The sequence below is a fragment of the Dreissena polymorpha genome, chromosome 10 (genome assembly GCF_020536995.1).
Source record: "Dreissena polymorpha isolate Duluth1 chromosome 10, UMN_Dpol_1.0, whole genome shotgun sequence".
NCBI lineage: Eukaryota > Metazoa > Mollusca > Bivalvia > Myida > Dreissenidae > Dreissena > Dreissena polymorpha.
The window spans coordinates 48,142,286-48,164,834 of NC_068364.1; the positions used below are offsets into that span (position 1 = coordinate 48,142,286).

The 22,549-nt window shown below is 36.4% G+C and overlaps 1 protein-coding gene across 1 annotated transcript; it reads right to left on the reverse strand.

The window, feature by feature from the left end:
* Positions 1 to 1,993: 1,993 nt before the first annotated feature.
* On the reverse strand, positions 1,994 to 21,304 carry LOC127848576 (contactin-5-like). The gene is made up of 7 exons (XM_052381122.1): positions 20,969 to 21,304; positions 13,379 to 13,473; positions 6,663 to 6,775; positions 6,187 to 6,284; positions 5,852 to 6,004; positions 5,443 to 5,568; positions 1,994 to 2,315 (listed from the first exon to the last, which is right to left on the reverse strand). The coding sequence occupies exons 1-7, from the start codon at positions 20,988 to 20,990 to the stop codon at positions 2,140 to 2,142; spliced, it is 783 nt and encodes a 260-aa protein (XP_052237082.1). The 5' UTR covers positions 20,991 to 21,304; the 3' UTR covers positions 1,994 to 2,139.
* Between the last annotated feature and the right edge of the window lie 1,245 nt (positions 21,305 to 22,549).

The window sequence follows — 22,549 nt, forward strand, 5'->3', positions numbered from 1 at the left end:
CCTGGCTCAATCCCTGTTCTCTTACTCGACCCTGGCTCAATCTCCGTTAACTTATTCGACCCTGGCTCAATCACCGTTCACTAACTCGACCCTGGCTCAATCCCCGTTCACTTACTCGACCCTGGCTCAATACCAGTTCACTTACTCAACCCTGGCTCAATCTCTTTTCACTTACTCGACCCCGGCTCAAGCCCCGTTCCCTTCCTCGACCCTGGCTCAATCCCCGTTCAATTTCTGGACCCTGGCTCAATCCCTGTTCACTTACTCGACACTGACTAAATCTCCGCTCACTTACTCGATCCTGGCTCAATTCCTGTTCACTTACTCGACCCTGGCTCAATCCCCGTTTACTTACTCGACCCTGGCTCAATCCCCGTTCACTTACTCGACCCTGGCTCAATACCCGTTCACTTACTCAACCCAGACTCAATCCTTTTCACTTACTCAACCCTGGCTCAATCCACGTTCACTTACTCGACCTTGGCTCAATCCCCGTTCATTTACTCGACCCTGGCTCAATCCCCGTTCACTTACTCGACCCTGGCTCAATCCACGTTCACTTACTCCACCCTGATTCAATCTCCGTTCCCTTACTCGACCTTGGCTCAATTCCCGTTTATTTACTCGACCCTGGCTCAATCCCCGTGCAGTGGTTGGTTCACTTACTCGACCCTGGCTCAATCCCTGTTCCCGAAAGCATGTGCGTTTGGTTGGTGATCACTATACCTGACTTGTGGGGTTTCCTTCGGGTATTCGGCCATCCCCCACAATTCAAAAACACACAATAATTGAAACTCTTTCAAAAACAAAGAAAATGAAAATGCAATTGAAGCTAATTTATATGCATATAATTAAAATTCGTCTCAACTTTTGGGAGTCAAGCCAGTTCATTTGGTAGAATGCTGGGACACACTCCGTGTCCTCACATAAAGCGGCCTAAGACACGGAAGGACCTTTTTAACTTCTAAATACACACATATCATGCTTTGTTCGTTTATATTTCAGAAACCAATCCATCGAAGATCATGACGGGTCGCACTGGACCCAAGATCTTGACGTAGTGTAGTCATTTACTGCATTGATTGATGTTTCCTTCGTTTCTTAATGCCTTCTGAAATTTTTTTCTTCGCGGAACGCCAGCTTTTGACATTTACTCCAGAAAATATGAAGACATCGACATAGCATATCAGAAAACATTTATTTCCAATTGTGATTCATTGTTGGGCTTCCTATGTCTTATTAAATTGTATTTTAAATGGAATCATGCGTTTTTATGGACATCTTTCAAATAGGACTTGAACAGACCTCTACAGAAGTCAAGCTGTTCAATTCATATCAATAGTGCGATACTTGGTCAACTTTTCAGCATTAAATGGGACTTTTCACGTTTTGGTAAACTGACAAAATTAAAAAAACGTTGTATCGGATTCGCAAACTTTCGTTTTAGTTATGATATTTCAGAGGAAATAGTAATACTGAACATTTACCATGCTCTAAAATATCCATTATATGCATCTTTTGACGATTTGAAAACTTGAAAATTATAAAGCGTTGCAACGCGAAACGATTGAATAATTTAGAATGTCTGTTGTTGTTATATTTTGGGAAACTTCGAGGATTGCTTAAATAAGCAAAAATACATCCGCTGACAGCATAAGCACGGATGGTTGAGTGATCTAGGCGGTATACTTTTTACTCCAGGACTCCAGGGGTTAGTGGTTCGAGCCTAGTTGAGGGCTATTTTGTTTTTCTTTTTTTAAATTGTCTTCTTTTGTTTTACTTGAGATTTTGAGGTCCAATGTTTAAATTTATCAATATAAAGCATTTAATGACAAGCTTCAATAATTGCCAAAATCTGTGAAAAGGCCCCTTTAAACCGATAAACTGATCGTTTACTAAGTATTTCTGAAAACAATTCCGTTCTTGTATTTTCCGTCGATATACGCCTTTGAAATGACGCACAGCCAATTAATATCATTACATGGATATGATATGTATAGCTAGCTTCATTACTTGTCATTTATGATTTGTATAAACAGTTGAACACACTTTTAGATGTTTTCTTTTCTGGTTTAACTGAAGTATTTAATTGATATGTCGTTTCGCTGTGATTTGAAATGTGTATTTTAGTGTTTTAAGTCATTCAAGCACATTCAATAAAACAAGACCCGCCAACATTAGTGTTAACGCATTGTTGTTGTTGTTGTCATTGTTTTTATTGTGGCCCATGTTAGAAGAATCTATGACGGCATTTCCGGTTTGTATCATGATGCCCGGCCAGCTTGGGTTGTTTGGATCCAGTGTTAGAATACGATCTGTAATGGAGCACATTTGCGTAAGTTTACAATTTAAAGCCATTAAAACGTAGGGGAAATATTATTTAACAAAATCCTATAAATGACGTCCATGACACTTTCACCAAAAAGTGAAAACTAGTTCATTCTTCACTCATCAGAGTAAGTCAGAACTGTCTGTGAAGTTTGCCATTGCATCGAACGTTTGGTATGCAATTCATCTCTATTCCACTTGTGTCCTATTTTGGATAAATACATTTCTTACACTTAAACTGTAAGGAATGAGCCCATATTTATATTTATAATATTAGGCATTTCCCCAGGCGGTTTTAGAACAGCGGGTGCGCGGTGCTTGGAGTTCAAAATCAATCTCCCCGCGGCGCTTGTTTTTCCGATCATGTCGCCGCGACGCTTGAAAAATTCACAAGCGCTCGCAAGGTCTGATCCGAATGTTGTCTGCATTCGGCCGACGACCAGATAAAACGCGCACGCGCTAATCAGCGGTGTGTGCATAATGGGCTTTGATAAGATGTGCGAACGATTTACGGGTCGTTTATGGGGGTCAATTATGGTGTTTGTCCCCTAATTATGGGCGATAATGATCGATTACTACCGGTACTAGTGGCGTAAGAGAAGTTAAAGTTATGCTCAATTGGATTGTTTGTTTTATTTTAATTGTTAACGACGATTTTAGCGGTACTTCAAAACTAAACAGTTACTTTTGTTTGTTGCGGTTGTGGGTAATTTAAGTTATAATTACAATTAACTGGAATTAGAAGTCTCATTTGATTGCTCCCGCCCACTACAAATGTTTTCACACTATTTTTTTCATCGGCGACTATAACTTTACAGTACTGATACTTAATTTATTCAGATCAAATAGTTTCTTTCGTATTTACGGAATACGCTAATAACAGCAAAATACCTGCAACACATTTTTCTTTAGTTTTTGTGCATGACAGAATGATTAGGTCTAAGAAACGACCAGTCCCTGTCTCTGGCAAATCTGTGATAACTAATTTCTTGGTCAGGATTAATAATGAACCGTCGCTGTCAGAGAGTTCACTAAGTGAACGTGAAAGTGTCCAGGACGTAGCAAGTGATCATGAGACTTCCCAACCACCAACAAAGCGGTCCAAGCAGCGTGCCAGTGGGTTCGATAGTAGTTGGAAGCAAGATTTTCCATGGGTCACAGAAGTTGAAGGAGGTAAGAGTGTTGAGTTCTTTACCGCACTTGGGTTATATAACAAGCATTTAACTTTTCACAAATGAGTCGCGCTCTGAGAAAAGGGGGTTTAATGCATGTGCGTAAAGTGACGTCACAGATTAGCCTGTGCAGTTCGCAAATGAGAAGGGCTCTGAGAAAAGGGGGTTTAATGCATGTGCGTAAAGTGACGTCACAGATTAGCCTGTGCAGTTCGCAAATGTGTAGCGCTCTGAGAAAAGGGGGTTTAATGCATGTGCGTAAAGTGACGTCACAGATTAGCTTGTGCAGTTCGCAAATGAGTAGCGCTCTGAGAAAAGGGGGTTTAATGCATGTGCATTAAGTGACGTCCATGATTAGCCTGTTCATTTCAGATAATTACATTTTAATATGAACGCATAAATAAATGTAACTTTTCAAACATGCAATGGAATATTTAATACAACAGTTGTTTGAAAATTAAAATATTTTGTAGGTATGATGTGCTCTTTGTGCATTCGTCACATGTGCAGACCTGCGCGTTCAGCAATCGGTAGTGCCCCGTGGGTAGATGTGCCTTGCACTTGGATAGCAAGGGACTCACTTAATCGCCATCAGAGGACAGAGACCCACTCCCAGACCAAACTATTGGAGGCAAACCGCCTGGCTCCAAGAAATCTGGTGGGGCAGCTTGAAGAGATGGGCTCTCTACAGAAAAGTGCTATGATCGCAGCATTCAAGAATTTGTACTGGTTGATGAAGCAGGAAGTTCCTCACACAACAAACTACCTCCCTTTTAATGATCTTGGTAAGTAACTGCGCATTATGATATTCGGACATTGCTTATTTTAATATTTTCTATATCAATAAAGAGCATTTCATAAAGTTGCTTGCTAATAAAAAATGTATGTTGAATAATTGCTGTTTCAGTGAAGCTCCAAGGCTGCTCCATCCTGGCTAACATGAACCAGGGTCAGAACAACAAAGGTGAATCGCAGCGCTTTGTACAGGAAGCGGTTCTGGCCATGGGCAACATCATTCGGCAGGACATCCTGACCCAGGCCATCGACTCCCCATGGTACACCATCATGGTGGATGAGACAACAGATATATCTGTTATCAGTGAGATGACAGTATATAAAAGGTACATTGGGACCCAACAAGACTGTACAACTTTAATCTAGTAGTTTGTTAGAGCTTCTGTTGTTAATGGCATTCTGTTAAAAATATCTGTATAATTCCTGATATTTTGATAAACATCTCTGTTATAATTACTGACATGATATTCATCAGGTTCCTGAAAGATGGCAGGAGCCAGACAAGATTCCTGTCAATACTGCCACTAAACGACTGCAAGGCAGAGACTATCACTACAAGTCTCACAACACACCTTAGAGAGCTTGAGGCAGTAGACTTCGGGAAAATGGTGGATGCCTGGCAACAGGAGAAGCCTCGCAGAACAGTGTTTTGAACATGTAATATGTGACTGTATTGTTGTTGTTTTTCAATTATGTTTTGCTTGCTAATGTCTACTGTTATTCTGCTTTTTATTTAATATTTAAATACATGACTTGAATGAAATAAATTGAGGACAAATAAATAAATAAAAAAAAGAGAAAATGTTGTGTTTTAGAAGCTCCCAAGTAGGGTAGATTTTGATTTAGAACAGTTAAAAACAATAAAAAATATCGACACGCGCAATGGGGCAAGCCCCGTCCACGCTGTCTTTCCGCTGTGCCTGCCCACATTCCTGGGGAAATGCCTGATATATATATATATATATATATATATATATATATATATATATATATATATATATATATATATATATATATATATATATATATATATATATATATATATATATATAATATAACATTATATACAATATTCTTTGAGAAATAAAGACAGAGAAATCACGAGTATTAAAACGTTTGTCAACAACTCTCATATGTTTCCTTTTACCTATGACGTGAACGTGGAATACAATGACGTCATTTCCGTGCGCGTTGCTGACCTCACATCGATATTGACCTTGGTTGGAGTGATCCACGTCCGGAATAAAGATCATGTGATTATAGAGGCCGATATCTGCAATATAAACCGCCTCATTTAACTATTGTTGGATTAGTCGTGAAATCCTTTCTATTACCATTCTTTCATTACATCTGATTTATTTAGGGCGAATGTCAGTTAATAGTATGTAAGTACACTTACTATAAGTTAACCGGAATACTGTTAGTTAACATATCGCCCTAATATGGCTGAAAATACTGTGTAGAAATATCAGATTGAACAAACAAATACATTCTTTGTAATAAGGGAAATAACTCAGGGACAATATCACATACGAACAACTGATGGATTTTCTCACAAGTCTGTGGCGAGTTCTCGTCCTTCCGGTAAAACCACTTGACGCTGGGAGAGGGCTGACCGGTCACGTTGCACCACATGACGACACGTGGTGTCCGCTCGCACACCTGCATGTGGATGTCACGTGAGTGGTAACCAACGATCTTCGGGGCGTCTAAAAGGGTCGCATACATATATGTGTGCAAAGTACAGTTGCTCAACATCTGACTATTTGGTTATAAAACCTGTTTTCAAACATGCGTATCTTGTTACTTATTAATTGATGGATTTATTAATCGCTCTTTCATTTTAGTTTTGTAACATTGAAGACCGTGGCAATAACAACAGTTTACTTACATTCTATGATCACTCGGGCGGATATGACGGTGGATGCATTCGCCACGCATGCGTACGAGCCAGCATCCTTTCTTTGTGCGGGTTTGATCACTAGGAACCTGGGTACAGAAACAAAAGATGGACTCGAATAAATTAACCAACAATATCCCACCTTAGACCGTGGCCGTAAAGTTTTTGTTTACGACACGGGTTTTTAAGTCCCAGGTATTTCAGTATGTTCAAAATACTGATGTAAATAATTATATCGATTTTCCGATTATAAAATCAAGTTAAAAATATCATCAATATTTATTGGTTAGGGGCATAACAAGCAAATCGTGATTATATGTATTCAAATGAGCTCACGAATGTATTAAGTGTTAATATATTCCAATGCAGAAACTTCGAATATTGAAACAAGTAGGCTATATTTGCTTAATTAACTTGGAGCGCATATGTGTACATTACTTTCAACATATTAAAAACACGTCGGTTACCAGTCACTTTCGTATGGCCGCTGAATGGTGAAGCGCGCCCTGTCGGCATCGGCCATCTCCATGGTAACGTTGTCATCCTCCGACACCACCAAGGAGTTGTAGAGCCACCTAACCTGAATTACGTCCATAGTGAAATCGTCAGTGTGCAGTCAATACCATTGGTTTCAAAACTATACTTTCTAAATAGGGAGATACTTTTTACACACTCGTATCAATTCGAAGATAAGGAGGCACCAATTAATAAATTAGGAGGTTTCATGTCGTAAATAAGGAGTCACCAATACTAAGGTACCAACTTATACATATGGAGGTCCTAGTTTCTAAATAACGAGGAACCAACTCCTAAATAAGGAAACAACAACTCCTAAACACGATGATATATTCTTTACTTAATGAAAAGGTACACATTCCTTAATATTGAGGTACTTAGTCCTGCGTACGACACACTAAATTCGTATTATCAAATACTTGTTTTTTTCTATTTAAACAAATAATTACTTGTCCCGTTTCGGCTTCGACTTTAAAATGGTCCCGATTCCGTTAAATTATCAACGTCAAATTCGATGGCGTCATGTATGACGTTATTCAGAATAACCCGGAAAACATTATATTACTTTTTCTGACTTGTTACTACGTTGAAAACTATATTTAAGATCTAACATTTATCGAGAAAAACGTACTAATACATTGTTTCGTCAAGGGCGACACGATATTTTGCGCGACACACGATATTTTGCGCAATATACGAAGCGACTCGCGAGAATGTACCACGAAATATCACCCTTGTGTAGGTAGCCAAAACGGCAATATATCGTGGTAAATATCGTGTATCTCTTCACGACACACGAAGCAATACACGATATTTATTATTCAAATATCGCCTATATTATCCGAATCTCGTCACGACACACGAAGCGATACTCGATATTTTGCGCAATACACGAAGCGATACGCGATATTTGTGCTGTTTAAATATCACTGTAATAATATCGCCTGTCGACTCTCGCGTTTTTTAAATGGTGTTTCAGTAATTTTTAGCCATATTGATAATAAAAGGTTAAAAATTACTGTAACACCTTTTAAAAAAACACGAGAGTCGACAGGCGATATTATTGCAGTGATACTTGAACAGTACAAATATTCCGTGTTGCTACGTGTATCGCGCAAAATATCGAGTATCGCTTCGTGTGTCGTGTGTCGCGGTCTTATTCGGATTATATGGGCGATATTTGAATAATAAAACATCGTGTATCGCTTTGTGTGTGGGGCAAAAAATATCGTGTGTCGCTTCGTGTTTCGTGTGTCGTCCTTTGAACGCGAGACACGATATTTTGCACGATACTAAAAGCGACACACGATATTTTGCGCGATATACGAAGCGACACACGATATTTTGCGCGATACACGAAGCGACACGTGAAATATACCACGATATATCGCCTTTTGGGCTACATGTACATGCACTAGGAAGGGCGATATTTCGTGGTACATTCTCGCGCGTCGCATCGTGTATCGCGCAAAATATCGTGTGTCGCTTCGTGGGTCGCGCAAAATATCGCTTATCGCTTCGTGTGTCGCCCTTGATGAAAGAAGGGCGAGATTATAGATGGCACTATCCGGATTCCGTTATTGTGTGTGTCTTGAGGACGATTACGAAGATTATGACGTCTTCGTGATGCCGGTGTTCCGTCACAAACGCGCTGACGATTAACGCAAGCAGACGATATCGATCAGCATTTCCGCTTAGAGTACCAAATAACCGGAAGCTTTTCGAACGATTGTTCGGTATGCGCTAAGTTTCCGAACGAGATTCCGGTATCACGTAAATCACTCAGCCATCCATGCCAAAAGAGATTGTAATTAATACGTTATATAAGCAATCCTCGCAATGTCTAAACAATATAATGATAACAAAAAGACTCTCCGAGTCATTTAATCGTGTCGCGTTTGTAACGCTTTATAACGTTCCGGTTTTTAACCACAGGTGGTTAGCGTGTTGCTTAGTTCTTCTTGAATGCTCTGAGCTTTGCTCTGAGCTTTTTTGAGTACATACGTACAGCTCAGAGTTCTTCTTTGTAACCCATTTTTTAATGTAAAAAAATTATGTCTCACGTATGTCTATAAAATCGAGTTCAATCAACCTAATACATTGTTACAACCACAATACCTGTTGCAATCGAAATCAATTTGCGTGTATTTTGTTGAGACATGCTCAAAACATAAACTTGATAACAAATCGTTTATGGCGGAAGTTGTAAATTGTCGATTTGAGCAAAGCAAAAGAAAAGGTTACACTGCACAAATTGTTTTCACTGTAGTATCTGACGATGTCTTGTGGTAGCAGTTGAAATTGTATTGCGCATAACAGAGTAGTTTGAATTAGGACACATTCTTATTACTGTATTCTCGCTGCGATCGGATAAGTGGCAGAGTCCGTGCTTTTAGATACGGCATTGTATAAACAGTTATTGCGCTGTATACTAATTGAACTGAAAATTCGGAAAAAAATCTGGATGAAGTGTCGGGTGTTCTTACATGCTTAGCAAGTCTACCGCCCTGTTATGTACTCTGCGGTGCATTGACAAAGGGATAAACACGTAACGTCTTTGATAAGGCAATAGACCATTTCAGAGCTGATGAGGGTACTGATTATCGAGGGGTAGATAAAGCTATTACTGAAAGGGGTTGCCTAGAGATAAGGCTGTAGTATGGAATACTTAATAAATATTTAATTTTTTTATGCTATACAATTTAGTACTTAATTAATTAACGGAATGAAATAAATATTAGCATAAACGTATATAGATGTATGTCTACTTATGCACATATTGTAAAGCTTGATACTGTGTGTGATTATGAAATAAATATTAAAATAAAAGTGTATAGATGTATGTCTCCTAGTGTACATACTGTAAAGCTTTGATAATGTGTGTAAATATTGAAATACATATTAAAATAAAAGCATATAGAACCCGTCCCTTGCAGTTGTCTATCCGTATGGTCGTCCGTAAGTGGGAGACAGTTGACTGAGAAAGACGTTTAAGAGTGTTGAGTGCTTAAGGCTGTCTGTATTAAAGACTTTGTTGACTAAAGAGATGGGTGAAAGTGTGTTATGCGTTAGGGAAGGTTGCGTTTTAAAGAATTGTTCTGTATGTGAGTGTGATCTTTGTCAGTGTTGTTCGAGGTGCAAAATGCGGATGTGTTGGTGTAATAGGTGATTGGGATAGATTTTTCATTTGATTGTTGTCACTGATTAAAATGTAATGATAAACAGACAAGAATAACAAGCGAATAATATATATTTATACTGGCATTTCCCCAGGAATTTCGTCAGACACTGCGGCAGGCGGTTGGTGTCGAATTCTTTATATACTTTCTTAATGTTATAAATCAAAATCCACACTACTTTGGAGCTACCAAATCACAACATTTCTTTTAATATTAATGTATTTGTCCTCGGTTCATTTCATTCAAGTCATATATTATAATATTAAATAACAACCAAAATAAACAGAAAGCAAAAACAATATTGAAAAACATTATGTGACCCATGGAAAATCTTGCTTCCAACTACTGGTCGTTTATTAGATTGTATTCTGTCATGCACAAAGACTAAAGAAAAATGTGTTGCAGATAAATAGCGAATTTCGTAAATATGAAAGAAACTATATATCTATTTGATCTGAATATATTAAATATTGGTACTGTTAAGCTATAGTCGCCGTTAAGAAAATAATGTGAACACATTTTAAAGTCTCTATAACGCTCAAAATCAACGAAAATTTCGTTAAGTATTTCGTAAAATAAAGTTAACACCTTAACAATCAGTATTCCTTAGAGCAAAATGCAAAATTTCATCGCTAGATGTGATATGATTACATAGATGTTTGTAGATACAAAATGCTCGTGTTTATTTATTTGTGGCCGCAATAAATTCCCGCGAATATTTCTATTCATACGACACATGAACACCATTTTAGTGTCCATGTGTCGTATGAATAGATATGTAAAACAATAATGAAAACGAGCATTTTGTATCTACAAACATCTATTTTACCAGTCCACATCTGGCGTTGAAATTTCGGCAATTGCCATAAAGAACACTGATTTTTAATTGGTTAAGTTTATTTTACGAACAATTGAATGAAATGTTTTATGATTTTGAGTAGTAATGTTACTGTAAATGGTCGAGAGCAATCAAATAAGACGTTTGATTCCAATTAATTGTATTTATAACTTAAATTACGCACAACCGCAACACACATCAGTTACGGTTTGTTTTTGAAGCAAGTTCTTTATACTTTTTATTTTCTGCAATAGTCGTAAACAATTGAAATATTTAAAAGATCGCTGTGGCGTAGTGGATATGGTGTCCGCCTAGAGATCGGGAGGTCACGGGTTCGAACCCACTAGGAGCGTTCCTTTGATCTCCCCCAAAAGACACCAAGTACTGGTTCTAGTCCCAGGAAACGGGCTCGAGAGCTTTTATATAAGCCTACGGCTTTCGATGCAATCGAGCTACAATAAATAGGTTTAAACTAATTAAAATAAAACAAGCAAACAATTTGAGCATATCTTTAATTGCTCTTACTCCACATGTACCGGTAATAATAGATCATTATCGGCCATTATTAGAGGACAAACACCATAATTGATCCCCATGAACGACCCGTAAATCGTTCATACATGTTATCTAAGCCCCTTATGCACACACCGCTGATAAGAGCGTGCATGTTTTGATTGAACATTGGCCGAATGCAGACAGCAAGCGCTTGTGAGAATTTCAAGTGCACGCATTTAAGCCCGCTGGGCTAAAATCGCCTGGGGAAATCATAATTCTTATAATCCATGCATTACACTTTTGTTATTTTCTATTTTGTATATGGCTAAAAGCAATTGTATGCTTGAGAGCTAATACATGTTGCTGCTGTAGATGTTGTATTGTAATTCCCTTACGGCAGATCTGACCGCTATTTATATACAATTAACATAAGTATTAATTAAAATTTGAACAAATTATATATAAAATTTCTGTCCATTTAAAACAAATATTTAATATTTGAAAATAACCTTTCTTAAAGCATAAATTGTATGTTCGGAGAAAAGCATAGGTAAACCGTTTATTGGTACATGTTGTTGTAAACATACCGCGTGCGTTCCTTTAATTTTTCTTTTGGTTAATAAAAACTGTTCCATATGCAAACAAGTTGACATTTACATTTACGGTTGACGTGTTTGAAACTTTGATTAAAATCTTTCTTCTGCGAGCACACCATATCATGTAAGTTATCTTAATTTGCTCATTATAGATATATTGACGATCTATTTGTGTTAATTCATGTCAGAAAATAGTTTATGTTGCTAATTTTACCAATAAATTAGCGCCGGGATTTTAGGCGGTGATTTTGCTATGGTAAATCGCGAAACCAGTTGCAACTCCGAGGACCCGGAGGGTCAATAGCTGGGAGTTGGATTATTGCAACTAGCGTGTTGCTATGATATTAATTAGTGAAAACATCATTTTGAATGATAAATAATCATATTATAACGAAAAAGTATCTTTTCTGAAAAAAAAATCACTATCAAATATATATATGTAATTGTGATTTTTTTTCATAAAATTTAATTTTTAGTTATAATATGATTATTTATCATTCAAAATGATGTTTTCACTAAATAATATCATAGCCACACGCTAACCACCTGTGTTTTTAACTACAAAAAAAATTTGCAAACCTGATTTTTTTCAAATGTGTTAATGAACCAAAACGCGAAAGTGTCCCTTCAATAATTGGATAAACACAAACTTTCGCAATCTGTTCAAATAAATTTCAGCATTTATGCTTCTTCTAAAATATTTGATAAAATTAGTATCCAATCGGGACGGGGTATTCCCACTGAACATGTGTACATGTATATCGTTACGTCACCTATTTTAGCGATGTATGCGCATAGTCTTTATGCTAGATTTTTTCTTAGAATCGGGAAAAAGTAAAAGTATTTTCTTGTACATAAAGCAAATACATGAAAGTGTTGTGTTCACACTTGAACAGTCGTCTGCTTCACTTTGTGTTGTATGTGGAAATTTAATGACGAGGGCCAAAACAATTGAATGGAATAGCGATACATTTTTATTATTTTAGTTGAAGTAAGATTTTGAAATGCAATTATACGTGCTTTTTCCATTTTAGTTTTGTTTATATTTATTCTCAATCATAGTAAAGCAAGTAAAACAAAATACTTGGAGCGCATGAGACGTCATCATGACAGCCTCGTTCTTATGGTAAACAAAATTATCGATACAAGCGGAGAGGGAATCGTACGATATAACTACAATTATGTGTTTTGCTTATGACTATGGCGATGTTCTCCCAGGGTACTGTTTGACTGAATTTGACTGACTGAGATTGAAATACACTGATTTAGCACTGAACTACTCGCCCCCCTCCCCCTAAAAAACAACAACCACCAAACAACAAAAACAAAACAAGACAGACAGAAACCGTTCGGTGCTGGAGCACAATATAGAAAATAACGGCTTTATTTTCAAAAACGTCAAATATCGATACATGCAAATGTTTCCCTGAAGTCTATTTAAATTTAATTAAGATTGTTCAAGTGATAATATTATTTTTTAATGCTTATTTCGTAAAAGTACGATGAATCTGGTGTCATATGTAACACTATGATAAACCGAGACCATGACCTTTTCGTACCGTAATATTCTCGTCTGCTTTCGGCGGAAGTATACACGGGAGTCGAAGGGTTCCTCCTTCCGGTATGGTAATGGTATCTGCTACAGCCTCGAGCGCTGTGAGAACACCAGAAACTAAATATGTGCTAGCATTTTAACAGTTCAAACTTCACTGATGTGAAATACGAAACATTTAAAATATCTCGATGGTTGATCATCATCGTCACGTGGTAAACCCAGGAATGCAAATTGCGTATGCGTATATAATGTATATAATTGTATATATTTCATATATAAAATGATCAATCTACATGCGTTATTTATAGTTAACTGGTAGTTATCTGGTAGACATACTCAGTAAAATTGTATTACCGAATATACTGAAAAACTTGACAACATTTTTCAAGTAATGTTATATACCAGTCGTGCTATCTTAATCCATATAAACTATTAATTGTAAAAAAAATCGGTATTTTAGAACTTTTATTTTTTCGTTAATCTGATTGACTGTCCCTTTAAGGAATTCGAGTCAGATAATTTCGTTCTGGTACATCTATAACTGGGTTGAATGCATGTGCGTTAACCCTTTGCATGCTGGGAAATTTGTCTTCTGCTAAATTGTCGTCTGCTAGATTTCTAAAATTAGCATTTTCTTCAAAAAAAATTCTAAGAAAACTATCAGAATAGCAAACAGTTTGGATCCTGATGAGACGCCACGTTCTGTGGCGTCTCATCTGGATCCAAACTGTTTGCACAGGCCTTCAAAATTCGGTTCCCGCACTGAAAGGGTTAAGTATCTTCCACGATTAGCCGATGAAGTCCACACAGGCTACTCAAGGGTAACAGTTTCCGCTTATTTGGTATTTTTCGTCTGTTCTTAATGATTATAAAGTGTTGGCTAAAAGAATCGTCTCATATTAACGTGCGAACTGCACCGGCTAATCCGAGACTTAACGCACATGCATTTAGGACAGTTTTCCAAGAACGAGGCTGAATTTTTCTCTGGAGATGGATAAATTATATTCCGAACACTCACCCATTACCGCATATATGAAGAGTATCACGATTATATCCATATCGATGAATTTATAAACAAACATAGTTAATGACTTTATCAACGAAACATGTCACATGGATTAGTTTCCAGAAAACCAAATGCCATGTAATATCATGAACACACACAGTTGGTATTTTATCGAGGATTGTGGTACTAAGCAATGTTTAACCAATAATGACTTTCCACTGTTGTTATTTAAGTACGCCCCTCCCCTTCAATCAAAACGGAATAGTGCAGCTGCTCTGTCCGTCTGTATTCTGTCCGTCTATATGACTGTGCGAAATTTGCTATCACGGCAAAACCAATAACATATAATGCTAGACTTTGAAATTAATTGTCACAAAAATCAACCATTAAATATAACATTTATATAAATGTTTATTTAGAGTAGTACAAAAATCCATGGACATATCAGCTTTGAGTTTACATACACGCACGTATAATTATTAATTTTACATAGTGCACTTTTAAATTAAATTAGCAGTTTGAGATTTTGCCTATAAAAATAAAAACTTGTATTTTAAATACATAAACTCAGGTAAATAAATCACAATTTCTGTTATAGCAAATCATTAATTTGAGATATCTTCGAGATACTTGCATCATATGTTTCAGTATATATTTCTATTTTGAGGTTCGTTGCTATTCACAGTACCAGCATTAAATACAAGTATACCGTCTAAGTACGTGAATGAACACTCCTGACTATCAACACTTGTATATATAGGATCTGACACGAGTTGTCATATCATACTATATTTTAATAAAAGAGTTCATGAATTTTGTCACTAACGAATTTCCTGGATGAGTTTAATAAAATATGGTATGATATGACAACGAGTAGATCTATCAGATCTTTTTGATTGGTTAATAAACGAAAACAAAGCCAATTAAAACGCTTAAAAAGTATATTACACCTGTGTAAGATATAGAGAATACTAGGTTAGCGTTGAATACAGAGAAGTTTATGTTGCGAGGCTTAGAACGCCGGGAGCGCGAGCCTTGGCGAGCGCTTACGGTGTTCGAGCCGAGCAACATAAACCTCCCTGTATTCAACGCTAATCCTAGAATTCGATTTATCCCATTTGATTTTTTTCAACGTGACATTTAACATTAATAGATCTAATAACCTTAACAATAATTTTAATTCAGTCTTAAAAGCGCTTAAAATCTAACAAATGTAACCATGCGTAGTGATATACATGTATTTGTTCTGGTACCCAAAATAGTCTTTAAAAAATTCACACACAAACTGTAAAACAAGTAAAAATATCACCATATGCCTCGATTCAATTTTACGCAGTATGCGAATTGTAACACATTACGACCGCGAAAAGAAGATTTTACTTTTCTATAATTCATTTTATTTTCGAAAGAAAATGATCAAAATCCAATATGGCGGCGATTGCTCCTGACAAAATGGTCTACATACATGTACACCATCGACGACCTAGTTCTCGCTATCATAACTTTAAATGTCGCTTTTTATGATTTTTGACTGGCGCGACTTTGTACAGGTCTGTCAATACTATACAAACTGTACGCTGAAGTTTCTTTAGATTTCGACGACCTTGACAATTTTGACGAGTAAACAGACAATTGCAGCGACTGACACTTTATTTGACTTAATATACAGGGCAATACGTTTTCCGACTTCGGACGACGACTTTAAGGACGCGCAGAACGTGTTTTTTTATATAATGTTATGGGTATGCCGTGTGCGATCCGATGCATCAATGGCGCCCATATTAAAATCATTCCCCCGAGAACAGGGAACGACAAAAGTACAAACAAAAATCAAAACACGTTGGAACTAGTATCTTTCCTTTAATTATCCTTTAAAATCCATCTAATAATCCTTTTAACTCAATAATTGACGATTTTGCATCTAGGGTCTTTAATAATTATTTTAGCAAAGTTAAATAAAGACCCTTATGCCATCCTATCACTATATTCAAATGAGTTTATGAACTCAATAAACTTTCTTATTCGTCACACGCTACGTCATGTACTCTACATTACTGCTGTTCAAATGAACCGGAGCAGTTTATCTAATATTCTACCACGGCACGTGACTTGTTTTCTTTATACAAAGAAGGAAAACTAGCGTGGGTTATTACCCCGATATACCAACGGATATAAGTATGACGTCACTTTGATTGTCCGCACACTGTTTATGAATGAAGACGACGTCATTTGATTTTGATTGTTGTGGTGACGTCGCGTTTTCGCGGAAAATTGAAGGACATTTGGTTAATATAATTCTCATTTATAACCGTTAAATCGCGGATAACTTATTAATGAAATCGTGTTAGAATCGAAATAATCTACGTGTAAGCGTTGGTTATTGCGGTAATAACCAACGGTATGTCGTTCCGATGCTTGTTATCAAACCACTCGGGCTACGCCCTCGTCGATTATTTCTTAAATGGCCGTTTGTAAACTCGGTTGCATTTGCAGATTTCTGATACAAACATAATTATGTTTAAACTTGCATAATGTTTTATTTACCTATGGTAAATGCCCTTATTGTACAAGAAAATAATTTAATATATAAATACACAAAGAATGGAAAACATTCCAATACACAACAGATAAATGAGTAGATAATACCCGTGAACAAAATGGGACGTTCCCAATTCCAGTGTGGTGCTATTTTTACCATCTTATAATTTACACAGCTCTATGCATAACGTGAATTAAATAGGAAAACAAACATTGCAGATTATTTATGAATTGTGCGATATGTGTATGGCTTGCTGTACATTCTTAATTTTTAAGTTAAATGTCAAAAGTATATGCATGTATTATAAACAATGCATATAACACGAAATAAGGAAAATGTGATCAATTGACAATTCAGATATGTTGATATACAGTACACGTAGAAAACATGTGAAATAAGTCGCGTTTATAAAAAATCGTCCACAAAAATTGGGGAAAATGACGCAACAAGTATGTCATTTTATCACGCCATCAATCAGCTGATTCATTATACGGATGGCGAAAAATTATGTCATATGACTAGATTTAAAGGTTGAAGGTCGTATAATTTTGAAGCTTAAGTTTTCACGACTTTGTTTCTTAAGAAAAATCATTCAGTGGTGAAGTAAATATAAATAAAAAATAACAAAACAAAAATAGTGTAATTTTATATTTTATTTCAACATTTCTTTTGGTGAATATGTCATATATATATTTTTCTGCAAAATATGTACATTTTCTTCCAATGGGTGACCTTAAAATTTGATCAATGAACCAAACAATATCGACCTAATTTTAGCGCATATCGCATGACGTCATTTGAAAAGTAGTCCGTGCACGCGACAGGTATATTCCACAGTGTTAAAGACAGGCAAGTATATTCCACAACGTGTCATACCGTCAATGTCGCGGTGAAAATGGGATAAAAAAATATTCATAATGGTTATATTAAATGGGAAACAGGGCATGGCATGTTATAAAAATCAATATTGATTTGTTAAGAATAATCTTCAATCGATCATGTGACCAGTGTGTCATTCCGTGGTGAACCAATTCCGTATGCAAATTTTAATACAAATATTCAAGGCCGTTATACTTTTCATTGAATGTGTTGCGTTAATCGTATTGACGTTGTTTTTCGTGCGAAATGTGCCAAACGACATCATGGTTTGGTACCAAATTCAACAAAAAGCCGATCGACGAAAACGAAATCGAAACTGAAAAATAAATCATGCACTATTTTCTACAAGTCTGTTTTGGTCTTTTGAATGTTAATATTCCAGGAAAATTTCAATTCCTCGGTTGTTAGGTTTTGAATAGCTTGATTCATCATTACATCGGTGTATAAAATGTCTGGACAATTACGCCTAATTTATAGACACACGCTGTCGGCGTTTGAGAAAATATTTAGTTGACACACGCATCATTAAATAAATAACGAGACCATCAAGAAAAAAGCTTTCATTGTTATTAGATTGACTAGTGTTCACATCGCAGAAGTCGTATTTTAATTAATGTTTAGGGCATACTTTTGTCATTAGCGAGAACACGCCAGACATCTTTTACACTGGGGAATCAGCTGAAAAGTCAACAAGCGGGTTTGATGTTTATTGCTTTGGATCATAACACGATCTTTGTGTTAACAAACATTATCACCAACAACAAAATCATCATCATCATCATCATCATCATCATCATCATCATCATCATCATCATCATCATCATCATCATCATCATCATCATCATCATCATCATCATCATCATCATCATCATCATCATCATTATCATCATCATTATCATCATCATCATTATCATCATCATCATCATCATTCAAGTAAACGCGATGAATTAATTGCATTGATATAAATGTGTCTGTTCATATATTTTCATTTTTATTTTATGCTATTAATTATATGCATCACGTTTGACCATATTTCTTGGGTTAGGGGCATGGTCAGTTGGCTAAGTAACCAGGTTACACTTTTGACCATATTTCTTGGGGTTGGGGCATGGTCAGTGGGCTAAGTGACCAGGACACACGTTTGACCATATTTCTTGGGGTAGGGGCATGGTAGTGGGCTAATTAACCAGGTTACACGTTTGACCATATTTCTTGGGGTAGAGACATGGTCAGTGGACTAAGTCACCAGGTTACACGCTAGACCATATTTCTTGGGGTAGAGACATGGTCAGATGGCTAAGTAACCAGGTTACACGTTTGACTATATTTCTTGGGGTAGAGACATGGTCAGTGGACTAAGTCACCAGGTTACACGATTGACCATATTTCTTGGGGTAGAGACATGGTCAGATGGCTAAGTAACCAGGTTACACGTTGGACCATATTTCTTGGGATAGAGGCATGGTCAGTGGACTAAGTCACCAGGTTACACGTTTGACCATATTTCTTGGGGTGAAGGCATGGTCAGTTGGCTAAGTATACAGGTTACACGGTTGACCATATTTCTTGGGGTAGAGGCATGGTCAGTGGGCTAAATCACCAGGTTACACGTTTGATCATATCTCTTGGAGCGGTTTCATCTTTCTGCGGTTAACATGAAGCACTCGTCTGCCTGGAATATTTCCATATTTAATTAATATGACGTACGCATATACTTTACTTGAGAACGTTTTTATTTCACTTGAATAGTCAAGCATTTAAATTTGTGTCATGTTATACCAAAACCGGTACTGCACACCATTTAATTCAGGTTTAAATTAAAAAAATGAAAATCAAAAACGATTCGTTGCTGTAACAAACAAAATCATTCAAACATTTTTTTTGTAATATTGTATCATATCTGATCCCCGTTAACAAAACTATAATGTATAAATTATTTAAGCACGAAACATTTGAATTCTTGACGTGCACGACTTTCGGATTTCGTAGTTTTGTATTTTCGTTGTTAAAAAGCAATTTGTATAATGAACATTAACTACTTACAAACACTATCAATTGAGCTGCTTTTGACCACTTCAAGTATTCCTAGAACATTTAGCCAGCATAAATAGATCACCGCATTAATCAAGGAAGTCTATGTCCTTCATTTCTTATCAATACTATTGTTAATTTCACACCGGGATATTGGGAAGTTATTTAAAGTGTGTAATTGTTGAGAGTACGCAATCTTGTAAATCTCTGAGAACTCATAAGTGTGAACAATGCGTTTGTATATAAAATAAATCTCATAATTAACGTAACTTCACTGTAAAAGATATTAACTAATTACATCGGTTGTAAATGAAAACTGATTGATCAACATGCGATCATTGATGACAATACTAACTTGTTATACGCGACAACACTGACTTGTCATACGAAACATCACTGACTTGTCATACATGACAATACTGAGTTGTCATACATAACAACACTGACTTGTCATATTTGACAGAAAAGACTTGTCATTCATGACAATACTGGCTTGTTATACATAACATGACAATACTGACTTGTTATACATTACAACACTGACTTTTCATGCATAACAATACTGACTTGTTATACATAAAAGCACTGACTTGCCATACATGACAATACTGACTTGTCATACATTACAACACTGTCTTTTCATGCATGACAATACTGAATTGTTATACATTACAACACTGACTTTTCATACATGACAATACTGACTTGTCATACATGACAACACTGACTTGTTATACATTACAATACTGACTTGTCATACATTACAACACTGACTTGTCATACATGACAATACTGACTTGTTATACATAACAACACTGACTTTTCATACATAACGATACTGACTTGTCATACATTACAGTACTGACTTTTCAAACATGACAATACTGACTTGTTATACATTACAACACTGACTTTTCATGCATGACAATACTGACTTGTCATACATTACAACACTGACTTTTTATGCATGACAATACTGACTTGTAATACATAACAGAACTGACTTGTCATACATGACAATACTGACTTGTTATACATTACAACACTGACTTTTCATGCATGACAATAATGACTTTTTATACATAACAGCACTGACTTGTCATACATGACAATACTGAATTATTTATAACAATACTGACTTGTAATACATAGCAGCACCATCTTTCAACCGCAACAGCACCGACTATAGAGTCATGATTGTAGACGTACACCGTACCAGCATTAAGGACAGCATGCCATTTCAGGCATTTCTCCGTTGAATGACGTTGATGTATTTGTTTCTTTGCTAAGCTTACCACGTATGAAGAACCACTGTACATAATTGTACCCAAGAGATGTATTTGTTTTCTAAGCTAAGCTTACTACGTATGAAGAATCACTGTACATAATTGTACTCAAGAACGCAGCCATTCAACTTCCGCGAGGCATGATAAGTTTGAAAGACATGTTACAGCAAAGTCTGAAAACAAGTTAAACAGCGGATTCCCAGTGCAATCAGGATGAGCAAGACGCTTTAACACTTCACGAAAGGAGTGTGTCAAGTGTGTATTGTTGATTGAAGTTCAAATATATACTGCGATTCGGCTTCATCAAGATAAAACGCGTACTTATTATATGATAATGAACTCTTATCTAAACGAAAACCACTTCGGAGTGATTCGTTTGGTCGGTATCAAAACAAGAGCGCAACTGTGTCAGTCATTTAACCTCAAAACTGTGAACAACATGTGGGACAGTTGATTATCGCTCTAGCCTGTGCGTCGAAGATTTCAGCGCAAGGTGAGAACGTTTTTTATATCACTGAAATAAATCAGCCGAGCTCTGTGGAAACTGGGCTTACTACTTGTGCGTACGTGTCGTTCACGATTTTGCGCACAATCTAATCAGGAACGACACCTAACGCCTAAACTGGACTTTCGTTTAGAAGAGACTTCGTTTAAACGAAAATTCTATTAAAGCGGATAGCGTTTCCCTAATTAGCATTTGCAAACTGCACAGGCTTACTTGGAACGACAGTTTGCGCACATTTATTAAGACTCGTGTTCTCAGGTTGTCAAATAATTTCGTTAAAACAGCTGCTAAAGCGAGCTTCAAGGTTTATTGAAATCAACATAATTGTGTATCAATGCTTACGTGTGCAATCTTGATCGAACGAGGTTCGTCTGCGATGTGCATATGTTTCATTTGTTTTCAAGTTTTAACAAATGTTCGCATATGTTTTTTCTTAAAACTAAGCCACTTAAGCCTCTTATTGCTGCGAATTTGTTAAGCTTTATAACATCTTACTGGCCACAACTCATAAACAGAGGGTTTAATATACAAAAATGTTCAGGGTCTGTAGATTTCAGAACAAGATGTCGTTTTTCTGGAAAGTGCTGGAGGGCTTAGAAATCCAAGATGGCGTCCAAGATGGCCGCCGTTTTATGATTCAATTACTAATGAAGATGAATTGAATACATCTATTGAACACTTATATGTACTGACTTTAATATCTGATAGAAGTAATCCATTGATATAGGGCTTAAAACAAACAGATCACCAAGGTCACCAAAGGTCAAGGGCAAGGTCATCTCATGGTCAAAATGGAAAAATAAACGAAAATTTGAGTATTGGCATATCATTTTCTTTTTTAATTCAAATGCTTTACATTTGCTGTGATAACTAACCTCTTTATTATATAGCCACATTTACAAGCTTCATTTTAAACAAAAGTAATTGCC